General features: G+C 41.1%; 1 protein-coding gene across 1 annotated transcript in view; it reads right to left on the reverse strand.

The window, feature by feature from the left end:
• Positions 1–9,270: 9,270 nt before the first annotated feature.
• The window catches only part of LOC126455493 (uncharacterized), a 57,564-nt gene continuing 44,884 nt past the window's right edge, over positions 9,271–21,950 (reverse strand). Inside the window, exon 2 of the mRNA XM_050091244.1 lies at positions 9,271–9,573. Within this exon, the coding sequence (XP_049947201.1) occupies positions 9,333–9,573 (241 nt within the window). The 3' untranslated portion in view covers positions 9,271–9,332. The remainder of the gene's footprint in view (positions 9,574–21,950) is intronic.

Raw genomic sequence — 21,950 nt, forward strand, 5'->3', positions numbered from 1 at the left:
CCAGCGTGAACATACCTTTGAGTATCCCAACAAGTGGACTACTAACAGAGACGTCTAGTTGAGGAGCGAGATATTTGACTGTAATTCTTTCGAAAACATCGAATGAGTGTTCGCACATTCCAAAATTGCAGCAGTCAGCGGTGTGCTGCCGACTGGGACGTGCGAGACCTGACCGGCTTGAATTACCTCGTTGCGATTCTAATATTGTGCCCTCCCCGCGAAGTAATAACATACTGTTTTCCTTTACTATCGAAATACCGAGAGTTAAAGATATAATCTAACCACTGAGTCAATGAACTGCGCTGCAAGTCAGCATAATGAGAACGGCGTAATATTATCATGTGTATTTTGTTCTATATAAGAATGCGCGTTCGTCTTTTCTCTCTCTTCTCCTCTTCTTTAGTCGCGCGCCTTTCCGACAGCATCTTACGCTATCAGACTCTTATTTTCTTCCATTTTGTTCAAATGAACCGAAATCGTATTCCTGTTAGGAATTTGTTTAATTGTGCCATTATTATCGTCAATTCCGATTACTGATATGACTTTACTATGAATACTTTTTTTTCTTTTGCTCCAGAGTTGGGCTAATATTATTGTAATTTCTACGTATTTCTCCGGAATACGGCAAAAAATTACGTGTTATGTTCAAAACTGTGAGATTAATGCACGAGATGTCACATGTCTGTATAAAAAGCTTCTTTCGTTAAATAATAATTGTTTAATTTGGCATTTCTGCTACATTTCACAGTAACGATAATCAATCCCCAATTTATAGCCGGCCTGGGTGGCCGAGCGTTTCTAGGCGCTACAGTCTGGAACCGCGCGACCACTACGGCCGCAGGTTCGAATCCTGTCTCGGGCATGGATGTGTGTGATGTCCGTAGGTTAGTTAGGTTTAAGTAGTTCTAAGTTCTTGGGGACTGATGACCTCAGAAGTTAAGTCCCATAGTGCTCAGAGCCATTTGCCATCCCAGTTTATAAATGCTACAGATTTTGCTTTACTACATTTTTTCTTACATTGCCAATGCGATACCCACAAAATTAAACTATTCTGATTTTCACGCGAGCCGAGAAGACACTTAGTAATTTCCCTGAGATCACAGAAACCCAAATTAAAAGTTTTTCAGCACGCCACGAGTCTACCGACCTTCATTTCAAACAATAAAAAAGGTAAAAAAGGAAGATAAAAAAGGAACAGTATTAACTAAGGAGTGAGGTGATTTTTTTACGTAGTTGATAATATCAAGTGCATTTTCGAAAAAAAAAAATATTATAGAGACTAAGAAAATGATGTGTGTGTGCGTGTGAAATATTTAGGTTCATTTTGGTTTTCATTTAGTAGATTTACTTTTGATTGTTTATTTATTTAATTATTACCGAGTATGATCATTATTATTATTATATTTAGCGCTCAAAACGATGGCCGCTACGTATGAATAAGTGTATGTAAAAATTTAAATTCCAACTTCTAATATAAAACTTTTTTTCTATTACATATAACCATACGAGGTACTGTACCACGACATGGGAAAGGTCAACCAATCAATTTTACGGCAAACTGTACAGCTGTGAGGTAAAAACTGATTCAAATTAATTTTTCTGCTCTGTCAAGACAGTAGTTTTCGTCTATAGCATTTTTTCTCTTTGATTCTCTACAAAAGTAAAATCGTAGTTAGTTGTACCCTAGTTTAGCTGAGTGATTTTGGAAGGGTGTGTTAAGAAAAATCCCATTTTGCAAAAATCGACGTGAGATTGTTTTCTCGTTTGAAGATAGAGAACACAAAATGGCCTTTTTGGCCGCTCAATGCTAAAAGAGCATCGCAGTCAGGAAAATTATTTATTGTATTAACATTATTTACTGATATATGTATATGTTACTGTTAAATATTAATATTCGTGTCGGAAATTTCATATTTTGGTCAAAGTCGGTTTAAAGAGAGAATTTACCAACTGAAACCATGGCTTCACCATCAGATTTCGAAAACGAAGCGGTAAATCTAAATGAATCACTCATACATTTCTCTGCAAATGAGTTAGAAAATCAAACCCCGGACTTGAACACGTCCACCGCGAATTCGGAGATCGTACAAAATAACGAAAATGGTCGTCCGACCACTGCAATTAATGAAACTGCAGCGGGTACGGATCAATTTAATGGGATGACGGAAGACAGTATTGCGCTTGACCCGCTTACTGATTTCCTGAAAAAGTTGGAATTACGCGATCGCGAACGCGATCAGAGAGACAAAGAGTTAAAAAATGAAATAAAAACAGAATTAGCCAACATCAGGTCCGAGCTAATGAATATCGAGCAAGCTTACGCACCAATCTTGGACCAAGTCAGTAAACTGGACATGGATGTTGAAACTTCAAAAATCTCGCATTCCACAATAAAATCGGATGTGGAAGAGTTAACATGTGACGTTACAAATCTCAAAATAAATAATCAAAAGCTCTTAGATGAACAGCTAGAATCTCACAAAAGGCAAATAAATATTTGAAAATCCAATTGGATAACCACTAAAGAGACGGAACTTGATACAAAGATTAATGTTGTCGTCGACAACGCTGTTCAGCGCGTACGGGAAGAAATATGTTGAAAGCCGTACAAGCGAATTCAGACGCCGCGCACAATTAGCGAGACGGGCAAAAGAACCAAAAGAAGAAATGCTTATGTGGACTCGAGAAATAAACGCTCGCGTCCGTAATTTGAAGAAAGCCGTTTCGACGGACAGCAGAACGGAAATGAATTTTCCTATGCAACCGCCGAACGACGACAATGCACGAAAAACGACATTCGCCAATGAAAAAATATTCCAAGCACCCGACTTGTCGCCAGCAAAATGTAATCACGAAGACGAACGTATAGTGAGTTCAGCGAAGATTGGGCAAAGTTTCCTCAAGCATCGCCATTTTCATACATTTTCCGAGGACAAGACGTCCATCCATCCAATTGTATTTATACGTGCTTTCAAAAATGTCTTACCCAAATACTGGTCAGAATATCAAAAAATTCAGTTCGTGATGTCACGCATCACCGGTGACACAGCCTTAGGGGCTAGCGAAACCGCTGAATCATGCAATTCGCTTGCTGAATTCGAGAGAGCTTTCCTTGCGAAATATTGGTCTGCAGGGATCCAAGAACGTTTGCGCGAAGAAGTTTATACCCCGGAACTGTATAATCCGAAAAAGGGGAGCTTGTGCAAATATTTTGAACGATACATTGCGAAAACGAGATATTGGTCTGAGCCTATCTCACACAAAGATATACTAAGAATATTAAAGACGAAATTACCGATCCACCTTAGGGAAAAATTAATAAATGTACCAGACGAAGATTTTGAGCATTTCCTTTCGGTGATCGACTCCTTAGATCTAATCCAATAAGACACAAAGTCTTATCAAGCATTCACAAATAACTGCAACGGCTGCCACAGTATTGATAATCCGAACAGTAATGAACAGAGTAAACGTAACCAGCACAGAAAAGGTCAATACGACAAAGTGAATGCGCCTGATTACAACAACAATCCGAACCATGCTTGCGAATATCGGTTATGTAGTCAATAAATGGAATTAAGGCAACGGTAACACGGGAAACGGCACGAGCCATAAGCGCAAATTCGTAGATAGAAATAATTACCTTGACGCTTACCACGACAAAAGGACACCGTGGGAAAAGCCGAATGGCAATCAATGGGGTAACAACAACATTCCTCCGAATCAGCGAAACACAAATAATCGGAACAAGAATAGTAATAACGGCAATAAATAGTCAATCCAGCAACCAATTCTATGGTTCGGTAACCAGACGCCGAATGTAATGCAAGCGGTACCCGTCATTTCAAACGAGAACGGTCAGAGTCACATTGATAATAACCGTCTTACTACACTTCGAGTACGTGAAGTAGTAGAACAATCCGGCCAGCAACAACAGTCAAACTAGAGCCGACCGTTCTGAACGGCCTCCCAGGCATAGTCGGATCTATAAGTGGAGGCAACCCCACAATCAACCTGAAAGTGCTACGTTACAACGACGGTGCCGACATCAGGGACGAATTATTAGAAGAAGCTAATGTCTGTAAACATGACGATGAATATATGGTGCAAGCTGCAATTATGGTCACTACTAACGGTGTTAGTGTGGAAGCAATCATTGATACTGGTGCCACTACAAGTGCCATAAATCAGACCTTGTTCGGCCAAATTAACCGTTTTAAGAGACTACATATATTGCCCGTGCAAAATTGCCGAGTTTCTGACGCATTAAACGCTGCCACACAGATAGTTAAGCAACAGGTGCAGGTCGATCTCTGTGTAGAAGACGAGTAACTTACGTGCCACTTCTTACTAATTAAAGATTGATCGGTTCCTTGCGTCCTGGGATGGGATTTTCTACGCGGTAGAAATGCATAGATTGATCTACCTACGTGAAGATGCGTGGTTACAAACAAAGGCAAAAGAATTGCGCTACGGTTAATTAGGACTCCAAATACACATAACAGATACTGTCGTAATGTTATTGTTAAATTGGTAGGTCCAAGAATACTCCACATTTCTAAGGATTTCGAGACGTCAGAATCTCTGCACTCGAAAATTATTGACGCAGCAGCATCTGGCAATTCAGCATCAATTGTAGCAAAAGTATCAGAGTCGATCTGTCTGAACCAAACACAGAAGGAAGAACTCGCAAATCTCGTCGAAGATTATATGCCTCTATTTGATAGTAAACTTGATAGTAAACTTGGCAGCCGGCCGGAGTGGCCGAGCGCTCTAGGCGCTACAGTCTGGAACCGCACGACCGCTACGGTCGCAGGTTCGAATCCTGCCTCGGGAATGGATGTGTGTGATGTCCTTAGGTTAGTTAGGTTTAAGTAGGTCTACGTTCTATAGGACTGATGACCTCAGAAGTTAAGTCCCATAGTGTTCAGAGCCATTTGAACCATTTGAAACTTGGCATCATAAAGAACTTTGTTTATAACATGGAGGCTGCCCCACACAAAACATTTTGTAAGACGTCATATGCCGTGCCATAGAGTAAAAAAGGAAGCTATCTATTGAAGACACCGTTCAGTGGCAACCAGATAGATTTCAAAAAGTATTATGAATGATCAAATGTTAGTAAACAAATTGCTACTTACTTGAAGTAATGACCTTTGTTACATGTGTACCAGTATTTGTATGTAAACAACTGCGCTGTGTATCTAACTTGTATATAAATTTCATGACGTATGTATAAATAATGTGAATCTCTTTCTTTCAGTATTTAGCTCGTAAATTTTTCCTTTTGTATTAGTTATACTTAACTTCATTCAATAATGAAAGATAACTTTTTCAAAAAGAACGTTTTCCAATGTTATTGCTTTAATGGATATGAATAATTAGTCTTGACAGGAATGTAGTTAGAGAAACCTTTTAGACTTTCTTTGCAAAGTCAAAGAGTAAACTCAAACTTTGAATCACTTGATGAGTAGTAAATTTCATTTTTCCAATTATTTATGAAATAATTTCGACTTTTGTGCTATGTGTTATTTGCAATGTGTATATAGAAGTCTAAGATAGTCAGCCTCTACAGAATCAAAGGTGTTACCCTGCTTAAACCATTAGATTATACATCCTTCTGATGTATACGTGGTAGCCTTTTTGCTAATTTTCGTTGCAATTTTAATTTCGTAAATAGGAATTAAAATCGCGAGATTTTCTCTCCTTAACGGAGCAACGAATGTCATTTGAATGAGAAAGGAAGTTATGCTTTCTTTCCTGTGAATATGTAAATGGTAACGAGTAACTGAATTTTGAGTAATGTATATTTCTAATTTCATTGTAATCTTTATGGACAGTGATGATGATCTTCTGATCAGTGACTGTTACTGTGAAATCCATTATATGAACCTCCTACGCGAGTATAGCTAAGAGTACGCAGCAGACCTGTGTCATTGTAATCTTTATGGACTGTGATGATGATCTTCTGATCAGTGACAGTTACTGTGTAATCCATTATATGAACCTCCAACGCGAGTATAACTAAGAGTACGCAGCAGACCTGTGTTTCAAAGAATGCTTTGACATTGCACCTTAAAAATTTACCCAAAGTGAATACGTTGATTGAGACTTTTAAAATAAAGCGTCATCGTATTTTTCACTGAACAATGTTGTGATTTACTGGACAATATATAATAACAAAGGTTGTCACAACGAACTGTGTATAAAAATAATCCTATTTAATGAGCAGTGGTACCACGTCAAGTTTTGTGTGGCGATTTTTCTCCAAGATATGACAATTGGTGACATTTCCCCATACATTCCTGCGTGCGAACTGTGTGAAGTGCTTCATTCAGTGACCATAAACTGCAACCAGTCATAAAGTGACATCTGAATTTTGTGCTTTACGGCCACAAAACCGAAAAACAAGTGTGATCAATAGGACAGAATCCGCCCGGGAACTGCAAATTTGATCTAATTGTTGAAGACTATGTTTTGTGTGTGTAGTCGGAACATTGAGTCAACGTTCTTGCTTTGGCATGAACATTTACTCGCCAGCCACAGCTAGCGTCGCCTGAACAATTATTGAAAAGGTTTACGCAGCATTGTACGGAGCCTACTCATGTTTGCCGAACCGTCTTCGCGCGCAACGGCTATCAATTCCGCTCCGCACTCTGTGAAATGTTATAGATGAACAGCAAAATTCAGGACATAGTACCTGTCTTATAACACAACTTACCTTACAGGGCGATAAGCTAGCGTCTACAAATACAACTATCGCAACATGTACTTGGTTTTTTTCATGACCACCTGCAACGAACTGCTCCCCATCCATAACGGGCCGCGCTCCAAAGAAATGCAAGTGATCGTGTCCGAGAGGAAGAAAGGATGAAAGTCGCAGCCAGCAGCCGTCGGTGAACCACAGCAGGTCCATCCGGACCTAATACTCACGTACGGCAGGGCGAGAACTCGCCATCCACCGTTCCATTGCGACGATATTTTTTCGTCACCTCAACCAACGCTTCAATCAAGTCATTCGTCATTCCACCACGTGAAGATTTAAATAGAAAGCTCTTATGAAACATAACCACAAAACATAACGCTACACACACAGTAAAGTTCTAAAGTATACTTTGATTGAAATCTGGTTAATTCACAGTAACACAAATTTTAATGCAACCGTAATGTAAAATATTTAAGATTTTTGCTGTTACAATTTATAATGTGTTGTCTAATCATAATCCAGAGTAATATCCTTTTCGGTACCAATATGACGTTAATAGGGAAAACGGTATATTTATTGTTCTTTAACAATGTAATCAATTGAGATTTGAGTTGAAATATTTAAGGATTCATAAGATATCAGCGTAGTCGAACACCAGTTCAGTGAATTGACTTTAAATATTTACTACCTGGTAAAATTCTATAAAAGCATAACTTCCAAATAGTGCAACCTAAAAAGGTAGTGAATGTTAATGTAAAAGGAATTTTACTGGAAACTTAATAATACTGCAATATATAAGTATTATTTGAAATTATCATAAAGACCTGATTTTAATGTAACTAGTAGACCTGCGCAACCCTCGGCTCACGGGGGCGGTTTTTTTAACGGTTTTGTTTTTCCCGGACCCTCCACTGCCAAATGGGTGAGCCCGTCGAAGTTTAACGAAACCGTAGTCCAAATGTGAGGGTGCACATGTCAGTGATAAATAGCCATTGGAAGCTAAACAATGAACATTGTAAAGGGAATGTAACCCTATGATCAATTGAAATAACTGATACATGCTCATGACTAATCAGAGGATTTATTGTTATCAAAGTTCGACGAGAATTTTAAAATATTGTTAATAGTTTTTATATTCCCGTCCAGGGGGCGATGTAATATTGTTCCCTGTCCGCGACGTAATAACATACTGCTTTCCTTTTCTATCGAAATACCAAGAGTTAAAGATATAATTTAACAACTGAGTCAATGATCTGCGCTGCAGGTCAGCGAATATGTACGCCCAGGATAATGAGAGCGGCGTAACATTATCATCTGTATTTTGTTCTATATAAGAATGCGCGCTCGTCTTTTTGTCTCTGTTCCCCTCTTCTTCTTTAGTCGCGCGCCTTTCCGACAGCATCTTACGTTATCAGACTCTTATTTTCTTCCATTTTGTTCAAATGAACTGAAATTCTATTCCAGTTAGGAATTTGTGTAATTGTGCCATTATTATCGCCAATTGCGATTACTGATATGACTTTTCTATAAATACTTTTTTCTTTCGCTCCAATGTCGGGCTAAGATTATTGTAATTTCTACGTATTTCGCCGGAATACGGCAAAAAATCCTTTGTTATGTTCAAAACTGTGAGATCAATGCACGAGATGTCAGGTGTATGTATAAAAAGCTTCTTTCGTTAAATAATAATTGTTTAGTTTGGCATTTCTGCTTTCATTTCATAGTAACGATCATCAATCCCCAATGTATAAATGTTATAGAATTTGCTTTACTACATTTTTTCTTACGTTGCCAACGCGATACCCACGAAATTAAACTATTCTGAATTTTCTCGCGAGCCGAGAAGACAGTTAGTAATTTCCCTGAGATTATAGAAACCCAAACTAAACGTTTTACAGCACGCCACGAGTCTACCGACCTTCACTTCAAACAATAAAAAAGGTAAAAAAAGAACAGCATTAACTAAGGAGTGAAGTGACCTTTTTTTACGTAGTTGATAATATCGAGTGCAGTTTCGAAAAAAAATAATAATTTTCATTACAGATACTAAGAAAGTGATGTGTATGTGGGTGTGAAATATTTAGGTCCATTTTGTTTTTCATTTAGTAGATTTCCTTTTGATTGATTATTTAATTATTATCAATTATTAATATTATTATACGATGATGACAGGCGCCTCGCCCGACATCTCACCGTGCTTTTGTTCGCTTCCAGGTCTCCGTAGACATTCTGCAAGCTCATACGAATATCTGCGATGCTCTGGTTTTCCAGCAGAAGAAACTCAGTGACAGCTCTCTCGTTGGAGCGCACCTCCTTTACATATGCCATTTTGAAAGCTACGTATGACGCCGCCACCTAGCGTAACTTCACGAAACTTTAGGGACTGAAGTAGGAATATTCCACGATGTCCCACAACAAATTCAGTCTTTTTGAACCGAAGTTGTCCTAGAAAAGAATGTGTTGCATTACTTATTGAAGGCCTCTCGTAGACGCTGCGAGAAATGGCCATTACATGAGACTCACTTTTATTATTTGCTTCTGATACTGAGTTTTATTTACTCTAGTGACATTCTCCTTTTAATTGTGGATGAGAGTTGATTTCGGTGTCGGCCGGAAACGCAGTTTGCTAGCAGAAGAAGCCCTTGCGCTGCTTCATGATGTCCTCGAGGCGCAGGCGCTCCTTGGAGGTGAGCGGGCTGACCACCTTCTTGGGCTCTGGGTACGAGAAGCAGTTGCAGAAGACCATGTGCAGCCGCACGCCGTCCAGCGCCGTCGACTGCAGCATCTCCATCCTGCGCACCTCCTTGCAGAACTGCTTCCGGTGCTGCTGCTTCATGAAATGGTAACGCTGCCGGCATACTGCGTCGCTGAAAACAATATCAGCAGGTCCAGTATCTCCTCCGTTACACCCGTAAACTGTGGCTTCAGAAAAAAACAGTACACGGTGTAACGCGTCCTCTTATATTATTACGTTTTGCTATTGTTGTTGTTAGAAAAATCTTTATTCAGTCGGTCGTCGAAATTTTGAAATAAAAGTTATTGTGGATGTCGCGTGATAAATATTTCGCGTGAAGCATTGTTTAGACACAGGCAAAGATCAATTGTGGAAACAAAGCCACTGAATATTACAAATAATGTTATTAAAGAATATGGTCGACTGACTACATCAAATAAGAGGGCACGTACATTCGCGAATGAGTGGTCAAAAAAAAAAAAAAAGCGTTAGTACTATGTAGGAAATATAGTTACGCTTGTACATACTCAAATGTATGCGAACATACGAACGGGATAGAGGCACATACATCTTGAGTGTAATCATACCCCAGTGGCCTGGATAAAAAGAATTACAGTTAAATGCATTTATTCATCTTAGAACATAATGCGTGGACTTCGAAACTGAATGAAAAGAAAGACTGCAGGTTCTGGATGTTGCGGCAAATATATTGAAATTGACGGTAGCGGCCACGAAAGGAAAAAGATGAACACATTTACGTACCTCTATTGTTGAGCAACGTCACCGTGAAGATCGTCGCCTCCATCTAAATTCTCTGCGTAAAATTAAAATAATAGTAATAATTTTCAAGAATTTCAGGAGCTGGGGCCCATGGTATCACAAAAGACGAAATCGCTCTGCTTCAAAATCACTTTCATTAATTAACCCAATTTTATCAGTAATAAAAGGCACAACACGTCTTAACACTAGGACAGGACAACAGCGAAAGGTAACTTATTCTAAGACTAATAAACAAAGAACTCAAAAAATGTTCAAATGTGTGAAATCTTATGGGACTTAACTGCTAAGGTCATCAGTCCCTAAGCTTACACACTACTTAACCTAAATTATTCTAAGGACAAACACACACACCCATGCCTGAGGGAGGACTCGAACCTCCGCTGGGATCAGCCGCACAGTCCATGACTGCAGCGCCTGAGACCGCTCGGCTAATCCCGCGCGGCAAAACGAAGAGCGTAAAGCTTCTTTTGTTCAGCAAATGCTTTACGCGTTAATCTCTGGTAGTTGAACTGGTGTCTATATATTCACAAAAAATTTTATATAATTCCTTTACAACGGGCCCGCGAATCTATTAATGCTGATTGATATGTTGATGGTCGTTGAGTATAATGAAACTTCAATAACATTCAACATTACTACAAACGTAGCCATGGAGGCGAGGTACTTCAGGGAGGGAAGTTGCAAGCCAAACTATCCACAGACGAAAGCTATTAGCGACACAGTGATAGTCCAAATACACTGTGACAAAAAAAAAAAAAAAAAAAAAAACAGGCACCACGAAGGAATTTTCTGAATGCGACGGATATCGTAGGTGTGACGTAGACGTACAGGCAAACAAATGACTGCAATTTCACAAAAACTGGATGATTTATTCAAGAGAAAGCGCTTCACAAACTGAGCAAGTCAATAACGCGTTGGTCCACTTCTGTCCCTTCTGCAAACAGTTCTTCTTCTTGGCGTTTACTGACAGATGCTTGCTGTCTTCCCGAGGCACATCATGCCAAATTCTGTCCAATTGTCGCGTTAGATAGTCAAAATCCTGAGCTGGTTGGAGAGCCGTACCCATAATGCTCCGAACGTTCTCGATTGAGGAGAGATCGGTGACCTTGCTGGGCAGAGATAGCGTTTGGCAAACACGAAGAGGTGCAGTAGAAACTTTAGCCTTGTGCGACCTGGTATTACCTTACTAAAATGTAAGCCGAGGACGGCTTGTAATGAAGGGCAACAAAAGGAAGCGTAGAATATCGTCGAAAGGTAAGGGTGCCGTGGATGAGAAGCAAAGGGGTCCTGCTATGAAAGAAAATAGCAGCTATACCGTCCCCAGTGAAACACTAAGAAAAGACTTAAAAAACAGTATTTATAAAGAAGAGACATTTAAAAATTGAATAATAAGTGAACACCAGCCGCTCAGGAGAACATACATTTTTCTCATGTAACCGTGTTATAATAATTTCTCTGTGTAAGTTTCTAGGGCAAAGAAATATAAGAAAATTATCTAAAGAGACGACAGGATAGCCTCTTTTGTTAATTTTTTAGTCGTTTTCACTTCTTCTCTTGTCCTGGTTGCGTGTAGACGGACATCTTGCGAGTGCTGGCAAATGTAAGCATATTTGTACTAATTATGCAGATAATATATTGATTTAATAATATTGTTCACTTTTAATTTGTAAGAGATGATCCCGATTTCATGTCCGCCTTCCTTGAATTAACCTGCATTCAAGTAATTTACAGTGCAACAATCGCAGCGGCCGATGCAGCCAACGACGCCATTACGTGGCGATATTAACTTGTAAAAATTAGCGGAAGCGAAAAACTCGCCCGCTATTATCCTAATATACATTTCTCTCCACAGCTGCCCGACGTTGCAGAAAGCACGTAGCTTTAAGATTCTTATTTCAGTACAACAGCCGAGAACCAGAGCCAGGACTACGACTACAATGCAATGGTTAACGGAGGTAAGAAAAAATACTCTCGCGCGTGTGGGGGCCGCAATTGTAATTAATAACTAAAGATTTTTTGCTTTAAAGTGAACTGACTAGCCGAGGAAATTAATATGAAAAGTTTATTCCATTGTCCAACTTCTATTCTCATGTTTTAAGATTCAGCGAGTCTAACGTTCATTTGTTGTTGTTGTTGTGGTCTTCAGTCCTGAGACTGGTTTGATGCAGCTCTCCATGTTACTCTATCCTGTGCAAGCTTCTTCATCTCCCAGTACCTACTGCAACCTACATCCTTCTGAATATGCTTAGTGTATTCATCTCTTGGTCTCCCCCTACGATTTTTACCCTCCACGCTGCCCTCCAATACTAAATTGGTGATCCCTTGATGCCTCAGAACATGTCCTACCAACCGATCCCTTCTTCTGGTCAAGTTGTGCTAACGTTCATTAACGTAACAAATAATTTCCACTGAAGATTAATATTGTTAAAAAAGAGAACTTCACAAAAGCATTTAATTGTAAATCAAAATTGAATGAAATATCATTTTGATTTAGGCCCACCACGTAAGGCGGCAACAATCACCATTACGAATCAATTTCTGTAGTAAATAATAAATTAAATTACGACGGCCGACGGACGCGAGACAGCCGAGACCATCAATCCTGGTCCTCAGGCAGTACGGCAGGCGATAGTCGGGGCATCTCCTCACTCTCTTCGGCCTGGAATCTTGATTGGAGTTGAATTATTTTCAGTGATGAGTGCCGCTTTGAACTGAGCCCCAATCACCAGCGAAGACGTGTCTGGAGATACCCTGGACAGCAGTGAGATATCAACCTGACTGTCATCTCCCATACGGCCCGGTAACCAGGTGTGATGATCTGGTGAGACATTTCCTTTCATACCAGGAGCATTATGGGCACCGCCCTCCAACCAGTTCGGGATTTTGACTATATAACGCGACAATTGGACAGAATTTGGCGCGTTATCTCTCGGGAAGACATCCAGAATCTCTGTCAGTCAATGTCGAGACGAATAACTGCTTGCGTAACGCATTGTTGACTTCCTCAATTTATGAAGCTCTCTTTCTTGAATAAATCATCCAATTTTTGTGAAATTGTAATCATTTGTTTGTCTGTGCATTTAAATCACATCTACCGATTTCCGTCCCATTCGTCGGATAATATCTTCGTGGTGCGTCTACTTCTTTTCTCTCTCTCTCTCTCTCTCTCTCTCGCGCGCGCGCGTGTTTTTTACAAGGTGCGACAATAAAGTAATGAGACTGATTTTCTTTGCAAAATGTGGCAACCCTGCAGGCTTGTGTAGGCACAATATCTTTGACCTTGGTCCATAAGCTGCTTCTATTCCAAGCGGCACAACGATGTAACTGCTCAGTCGTGAGTTGTGCAGTAATAAGTTAACACGTGTTTGTGTCTGTCGTCACGCAAATGGAACCGCATAATATTGCGCAATGGTATGCCATTTCTTTTTGCGTTAAATTGGGTGAAAACGCGACGACAACGTACGGTATGCTTCAGAAGGCTTTTGGAGAGGAGATTATGTCAAGAGCTTTTTCGTTGGCACAAAATGTTTAGTGAAGGCAGAACGAATGTTGAAGACGAAGAAAGATGAAGACCGCAGTGGACGACCATTAACCTCATGGACGGATGTCAACTTGGCCAGGGTGCGTGAACTCGTACGATCTGATCGGAGATTATCCGTGAAAATGATTGCAGAAGAACCGAACATCAATCGACAAACGGTTCATCTAATAATAACTGAAGATCTTGGTATGAGAAAGATTTGTGCAAAAATGGTCCCCAAAACTCTCACGCCACAACAGCGAGAAACACGGAAAAATGTGGCAGCCGATCTGTTAGAGCAAACGGAAATCAATCCAGAATTGTTGAGACGTGTTATCACTGGTGATGAAAGTTGGTGTTTTCAGTATGATCGAGAGACAAAACGCCAAAGTTCTCAATAGTGCTCAAAGGGATCACACAGACCAAAAAAAGCTCGCATGTCAAAGTCAAAAATCAAATGTATGCTTGTATGCTTCTTTGATTCCAAGGGAACTGTTCATAAAGAGTGGGTGCCTCGTGGACAAAAAGTTAACCAAAATTACTACAAAGAAATTTTAGAAAAACTTCGTAAAAGAGTTCTTCATGTCCGTGCCAACATTGCTGATAATTGGATTCTGCATCCCACACTGCTCTGTCAGTACAGCAATTTTTAACCTCAAAACAAATTTCAGTACTACCACAGCCACCTTATTCACCAGATATCGCTCCGTGCGCCTTTTTTCTATTTCCAACAGTCAAAACGGAGGTCAAGGGACACCTTTTTCAAACAACACAAAATGTCCAAAAAGCTGTGACGGGGGTCTTGGACGATATTACAGAAGATGAGTTCCAGAAATGTTACCATCAATGGCAGAAGCGCTGGAAAAAGTGTGTGCAATCAGAAGGGAACTACTTTGAAGGAGACAACACTAAACTTGACTAAAACGATAAGCAACTTTTCTTTTCACATCAGTCTCATTACTTTATTGTCGCACCTCGTAAGTGTAGATTGCGCAATACAATACTACTATTAAAGGATCACTTTTCGAGACGCAGTAATTGCCTTCCATTGCGACGCAGAAGTTCCAGATTTTGGTGAAGGGTGCCTACAATCTTCCCCTGTAGCGGTGCAGAAGTGTGGCGCCCTGCGACGTCACCCTCGGTTTCAGCGACGCTTCAGACAGCATGGTGTCGATATATGCGGAAAAAAAGGCCAGAGGCCAGAAATTTGTCACTGGTGTAAGGTGGGTTAATTATATCACACTGGCTCGAAATTGCACCAGACTTTGACCTGTGCCACCGTGGACGTGTCGCACGATAGGAAGATCGTCACACCCTCTCTTACCCACATTTCACCCCTTCTTATGACACCTCTGCGATGAATAGCAAAACCGCGATGTCCAACATTGACGACCAGGCGGGTGGCCGAGGCAATCCTTAGACAACCTTCCGAATCCGCATGCGTACTAGCAGGCCCAAGAGCAGCAGTGTAGCCTACCTGCAGGAGCCTGGGTCTCTCGTCACAGCGTCTTTCTCTGTAGGTAAATTTTTACAAGTGATCAACAAAGGTGACCAGGTGGCACTGAAAGTGTTGCCAAACTGGTGGGTATTTGGGGAACCCTTTGCCATTTTATTCACACTTGTGTCGACGTCCCGCCCCTCTGTGATTATGCTCAGGAGGGCGGGAACAGGACAGCTGAAAAAGTATAAGCTGTTTTGAATCCCATTCACATTTTGTTGAATGGCTCTGAACGATCCCTCGTGGTTCCTAACTGCACACTAGAGCAAAAATTGTGGTCGTACTGTACTCCAAAGGGGTGCGATCGCGGTCAGTAGGGTTGCTGGTCTAGAACGTCCGACCCCGATGGTGACGTCACAGGGCGACATAGTTCTGGATCATTACAGGGGAATGTTGTAGGTACTTTCAGCCAAGTTTCAGGCTTACACAATGCAATGGGAGATAATTACGGAGTATCGAAAAAGTGGTACTTTTAATGTGTTGTGCACTGTACTCTTTAACTGAAAGTTCCACAGCAAGTCAGAGTCCCCAACAACGTCTTTCTGTAGCGTGGCCAATGTCAATAGCCGAGGTCACTAACTCACTCCTGCACAGAGGAGTTCGACTCGGGGATAGCGGGCGCTACTCATGGCGATGGCAGAGGTCTCCACCATAACGTCAGGTCTGCAAAGGGAGTACAGGAAGGTAGACGTTATATCGCTCTTGATACCCAAACATAGTTGCTGGGGCAACAGTCCGGATGATTGACTGATCTGGCCTTGTAACACTAACCAAACCGGCCGTGCTGTGCTGGTACTGCGAACGGCTGAAAGCAAGGGGAAGCTACAGTCGTAATTTTTCCCTAGGTCATGCAGCTTTACTGTATGGTTAAAGTAGTAAAGGAGTTTGATATTTGGGGAGCAAAATAACTTATGATGGTCGAAGTAGAGAGGATATAAAATGTACACTGGCAATGGCAAGGAAAGCGTTTCTGAAGAAGAGAAATTTGTTAACATCGAGTATAGATTTAAGTGTGAGGAAGTCGTTTCTGAAAGTACTTGTATGGAGTATAGCCACGTATGGAAGTGAAACGTGCACGATAAGTAGTTTGGACAAGAAGAGAATAGAAGCTTTCGAAGTGTGGTGCTACAGAAGAATGGGTAGATCACATAACTAATGAGGAGGTATTGAATAGAACTGGGGAGAAGGGGAGTTTGTGGCACAACTTGACTAGAAGAAGGGATCGGCTGGTAGGACATGTTCTGACGCATCAAGGGATCACCAATTTAGTATTGGAGGGCATCGTGGAGGGTAAAAATCGTAGAGGGAGACCAAGAGGTGAATACACTAAGCAGATTCAGAAGGATGTAGGCTGCAGTAGGTACTGGGAGATGAAGCAGCTTGCACAGGATAGAGTAGCATGGAGAGCTCCATCAAACCAGTATCAGACTGAAGACTACAACAACAACAACAACCCAAACATTTTGGCAAGCTCCTGGATTAAACCGTAAACCCTTCTACAGTGTCTCATGGAGTTACAGTAAGTGACACTGTTGATGGCGCTGCTCTCGTCGGAAGACAACGTTAAACTTAATGGCCTCCTAACTGCTAGACTATAGGAGTTATTGCCACCAGGTTACTCGTTTGTCTTTCCCTCGTCGTCATATGACACAAACATGACACCATACTACACACAGAAGGCCATTGCAGTTACCTACACTCATTAGATACATTTAAGATACAATTCTCACACTCCACAAGAAAAGATGCTATTGAGGAGACAGAAAATATGTTCCAAATACGCTGCTCGGGCTACTCCTCATTGTCTGCCAGCCAACGATTTCATAGCCTCTTTCTTTTTTTCTTTTTTATAGTGTGTCGCTGGAGTCTTCAAAAGCGCATTCTGGTTGTGGTCCACAACATTAGTCGCTTTCTTTATTGGGACACATCCACCAATGAGTTCGTCCTTATTCTCACTGCCAGAATTAGGTTGGCAATGAGAGCTAAGGCGGTGGTGTAAATTATCTAGACTTCGCGCCGATGTCCTGGATTAAACTGAATATCTCTTCAGAGTGTCTCACAGAATGATCGCATGTGACACTGTTGATGACGATCCATTCATTGCAAGGGAACGTTTAGCCCCCACTGATGCAGTTCAGAACGAATAGGTTATGCGGCGAGATCAGTTTTCATCCGTTCCTTTCACTTATCATGACACTACACCGTACTATACACATACCCTTTACAGGTTGTTTTGTTTTGTTTTCGGCCCAAAAATAACTAGAGTCATACGCGTCGATGTCAGAACTGTAGAACACGAAGACAAAGAGAGGAGTTAAAGACGATTACATGTTAATCGCAATGGAGGGAAGAGAAGACAGCTAAAAACAGGGGCATGGAGAAAGGTCTATAAAATACGCCTAGAGAAACGGAGGTCCTGAACTAAAGATTATATGTCCTTCGACATATCGCTGCGATGGATAAAAAGTAAGGCCGGCCCCTGTGGCCGAGCGGTTCTAGGCGCTTCAGTCCGGAACCGTGTTGCTGCTACGGTCGCAGGTTCGAATCCTGTCTCGGGCATGGGTGTGCGTGATGTCCTTAGGTTAGTTAGGTTTAAGTAGTTCTAAGTCTACAGGAGTGATGACCTCAGATGTTAAGTCCCATGGTGCTCAGAGCCATTTGATAAAAAGTAAAACGCGGTCGACGGCCCGCGCGCCGTTTGCTAAAACGAGTCACCTACCATCAATACCTACTTAAGACAAATTTCTCACACTCTACAAGGAAGAGGACCATTGTGTGATGAAACCAAAAACCTTTTCCGAATAGGCAGCTGAAGCCAACCCTCAGCGTCGTCCAGCCAACAATGTCATATGCCTCTTCCTCTGCTTTGTTTTGTACTACGGCGTGTCACTGTAGGCTCCATAACCATGTGCCAACTGCTGGTGGTCCACTACACTAGCAGCTTTACCAGGACTTATCCACCAACGAATCCATCTGTAGACGGACCTATTGGAGGAAGAAATACTAATGGTGCAAGTTAATGATCACCAGACCTTGCGCCAGTGTACTGTATTAAATTAGAGGCCTTGTTATCTCCCCACGGAAAATTACCCTCTACCACGCAATAATTAATAATGGTCAATCAAATCATCCACATTTATTTACGTTTGAAAAGTATCTGATCAGATTTTCTAGTAATATATGCGCCGACAGCTCGTCGACGCCAAGGTATTTTTCTAGTACGTTTATTCTTTGGAACAACAGAAGTACAGAAATGTATGCTCCATGGTTATTATAGTGGGAGAAAGGAACAGCTTCGGAAGTATCGGTTGGAAGATTGTCGGATTGCTAAAGGAGATTTTATTTACTCTTCTTCGCGCTAAAGCGAGCTAGGAAAGTTTGTGCCGCTAGCGTGATAGATAAAGAAAAACCTGTAAAAGAAAATTACATGAGACTTGGAACCAACAGAAAACGGAACATGTACGAAAATGGATTCAATATACAATTTTCCTCAGAAATAAGGTTTGTGACCATTTTATTCTAGAGTGAATGACGAATGAGTTCTCTGTCTGAATCATTGATGATTGTCTGGGCCCTGTAATTAATTGGGAAGTTTCAGCTGTGACGAAGAGAGCCTGCAATCTCTGAGTTTTTTGAAATCGTCCAAAAAGGCTTCGTCCACATCTGAAATTTTAGATCTGTCGTAAACTGAACGAATTGTTCAAACGATCGATTTTCCCAACTGAATGCAGCGCTTAATAATAATAACAAATGTAAAGATCTTTTCTAGCAAGCCAGCCGCTGAATATTAAGACGAAGGGCTCCACCAGAGATTCTACTAGGCTGATTTCACGTAATTAATATATTTAAACTGTACACAGATAAAGGACAGAGAGAGAGAGAGAGAGTGAATGAAATTCGAGAAATTACTCAGAATCCTCCATTAGCATAATTGTTTGTCTGTCTTTTCACGGATCAGCCTAATAAGAAAACACGAAGCCCTGACTTTATTGTACCGATTTATGTGTGAGAGTGAAAGAGTAATAAAGGCGACAGATACACCTCTGTACAGACAAAACATTACACCAAGTTAGCGGCAAGCTGCATTCACATAGACTTTCATCATTTACAAAAGCAGAGTAAAGAATTCATTATAATAGCCAATCCGTGACAGGACACGTTTTTGGACGTTGTTAAAATAATTTTGTTCTCTGTTTCATGTGAACTACGACGAGACAACTTAACTTGGAAAAGAGAAGAAATACTCGCAGTCATATAAAGTCCATCTACAAATAAAAGCAGCACGCTGGGCGCAGAATTAAAAGGCCAGATCTATAATTTTTTTATGAAAGCTTGCTAGTATTGATGAAGTAGACGTAGATTTGAACATTTACTTATTGTATTCATGCCAGATGTGGATTGATTGACCTGCCCTAGTTGCATTTACCTGTATAAGTACAATAAGAAAGTAGCCACAGAAGTATTCTTGTGTGAAGGGAGATATATACATATTGACTGTAGAACATTTATATGGTTTTAACTAGGGCAATGTTAAAGATGAGTCAAGCAGAGCGGAGCAACACGTAACAGCCTTCAGCTGTTAGCACTGATGATAATGAGGTAGTAAGAAGTGTTGTAGAACCGATCGCTATAGATAGTGCAATAGAACGCCCGGTAGACACGGCTGGAGATGTAACAGCAAGTACGCAACATGGATTAGATCCATTGGTTATTATCATGAGGCAGATGCAGATGTTAACTGAGACCATGAATAATATGAATACGAAATTAGCCTCAGTTACTGAAGGGCAAAGTCATTTGAATACGAAATTAGCCTCAGTTACTGAAGGGCAAAATCATTTGAATACGAAATTAGCCTCAGTTACGGATAGAGGCGAAGACAAAGGAACTTAAAGATCAGGCCGAAGAGACGGAACGAAAATTAACTGCACAAATAGAATTGGTGAAAGCTCAATGTGAGGAATCTATTCACCGCGTACGTGTAGAAATGAAGGAGTATGTGGCTATTAAGATAGACACCGTACGGGAACAGGTGGAAATGGTTCCGCAATTAGTACAAAAGCAAGATGCCATGTCATGTGCAATTGCGCAACTTCCTGAATTGGCACGTACGCAGACGAACCTAAAGGAAAGTGTTGAACATCTGACCGAACGTCAAGACGTTATAGACCACCAAATTAATGTATTAACGGGTAAATTATCCGAAATCACATTAGAAAACAAAAGGCTAATGTGTGAAAACGTTGAGCAAAATGTTAAAGCAGCATTCCAGAGTCTATGCGGCAAACAGGAAGAGAATTTGTTTGCGAAAGGACTTGAGGAAGTGCGACAGCAGTTAGGTGCTGATTTCGAGCATTGGAAACAAACGATAGAAGAGTCGATACGCGTTTCACAACAAGGCTCAGAACAAATGAATACCGGCCAGCAGCAGAAGTTGGCAGCGTCTGTAGAGCCAGTTACTGCACATTCGCACACGATACCGACTTGTGTGAGTAACTCGAATATTAAATTGCCACGAGCTAGTTGTTCGCGTGAAGTTTTGTCTGACGGAGATTACGAAAGCCTTTGCCATGCCGAAGAAAAAATGATAAAGCATCGGCAATTCCAGATTTTTAACACTGACAAAAGGGGGGTCCATCCGATTGTTTTTATCCGAAGTTTTAGAGGAGTGCTACCCAGAAATTGGTCGGAGTGGCAGAAAATCAGTTTCGTGACTGGGTATATACAAGGTTCGGGGGCGATCTGGGCCTCGGACATGACTGCTGTATGCTCGACATATGACGATTTTGAGAAAGCGTTTTTAGCAAAGTTCTGGTCAGAAGGGGTACAGGAACGCCTAAGGCAGGAGGTGCTCTACCCAGAGCCTTTCTCTTTTTCAAAAGGAAGCCTTAGGAAGTATTTTGAAAAATATATAAACAAAACTAGATATTGGGACAGACCTATGCCTTTGCCAGACATAATAAACATAATTAAGGCAAGATTACCAACTAACATCCGGAATCAATTAATGTACGGGAACGATAAAGACTTGGAGTCGTTCCTCACGACGTTAGATCATATAGACATTATAGAAGAGAGCAACCAGAAAGCCCGTAACAACAGATTCCAATATAGGGAGATAGAACGTCCGCCAAATGGTAGGCAAGGGAACGCACAGAGATCGATAAATAGTGGAGAAACCCCTCAAAATCTCAATAATAATACCGGCAATAGTCTTGCGAGGGGCTATCCAAGGAACAACAGGAATGGGAAACGATACAATCCCGTATGGGGGAACGAAAGGAATTTCAGACCGCAAGCCTGGAACAATAACAGTAATAGAAAGTGGAATCAACCGGGGGGAATAGATTCAAATAACCAACATCAGTGGGGACGGACATCTACGAATCAACCGGTAATTACCGAAGTGACGGACGATGTCAACCACCAGGCGAATCAAAATCCAACAAACTTGTAAGGACCCACTCGTGCCCCGGAGGAGCGGTCAACAATTGGTTGAGGGGCAACAGGATATGTGTACCCATGCTAACGTATAATGATGGACGATTACTGGCAGATGAATTGACCGAGGACTTAGAACTCCAAGATGAGGAGAAGGAACAGGTGGCAGTAGCCGAAGTTCAAGTCATTTTGGAGACTGTACCTATAGTGGCGGTTTTGGACACAGCTGCAACCACGAATGTTATTTCGGAGGCTCTATTCAAGATCAGAA

This window comes from Schistocerca serialis, chromosome 2 (genome assembly GCF_023864345.2).
Source record: "Schistocerca serialis cubense isolate TAMUIC-IGC-003099 chromosome 2, iqSchSeri2.2, whole genome shotgun sequence".
In the NCBI taxonomy this organism is placed as follows: Eukaryota; Metazoa; Arthropoda; class Insecta; order Orthoptera; family Acrididae; genus Schistocerca; species Schistocerca serialis.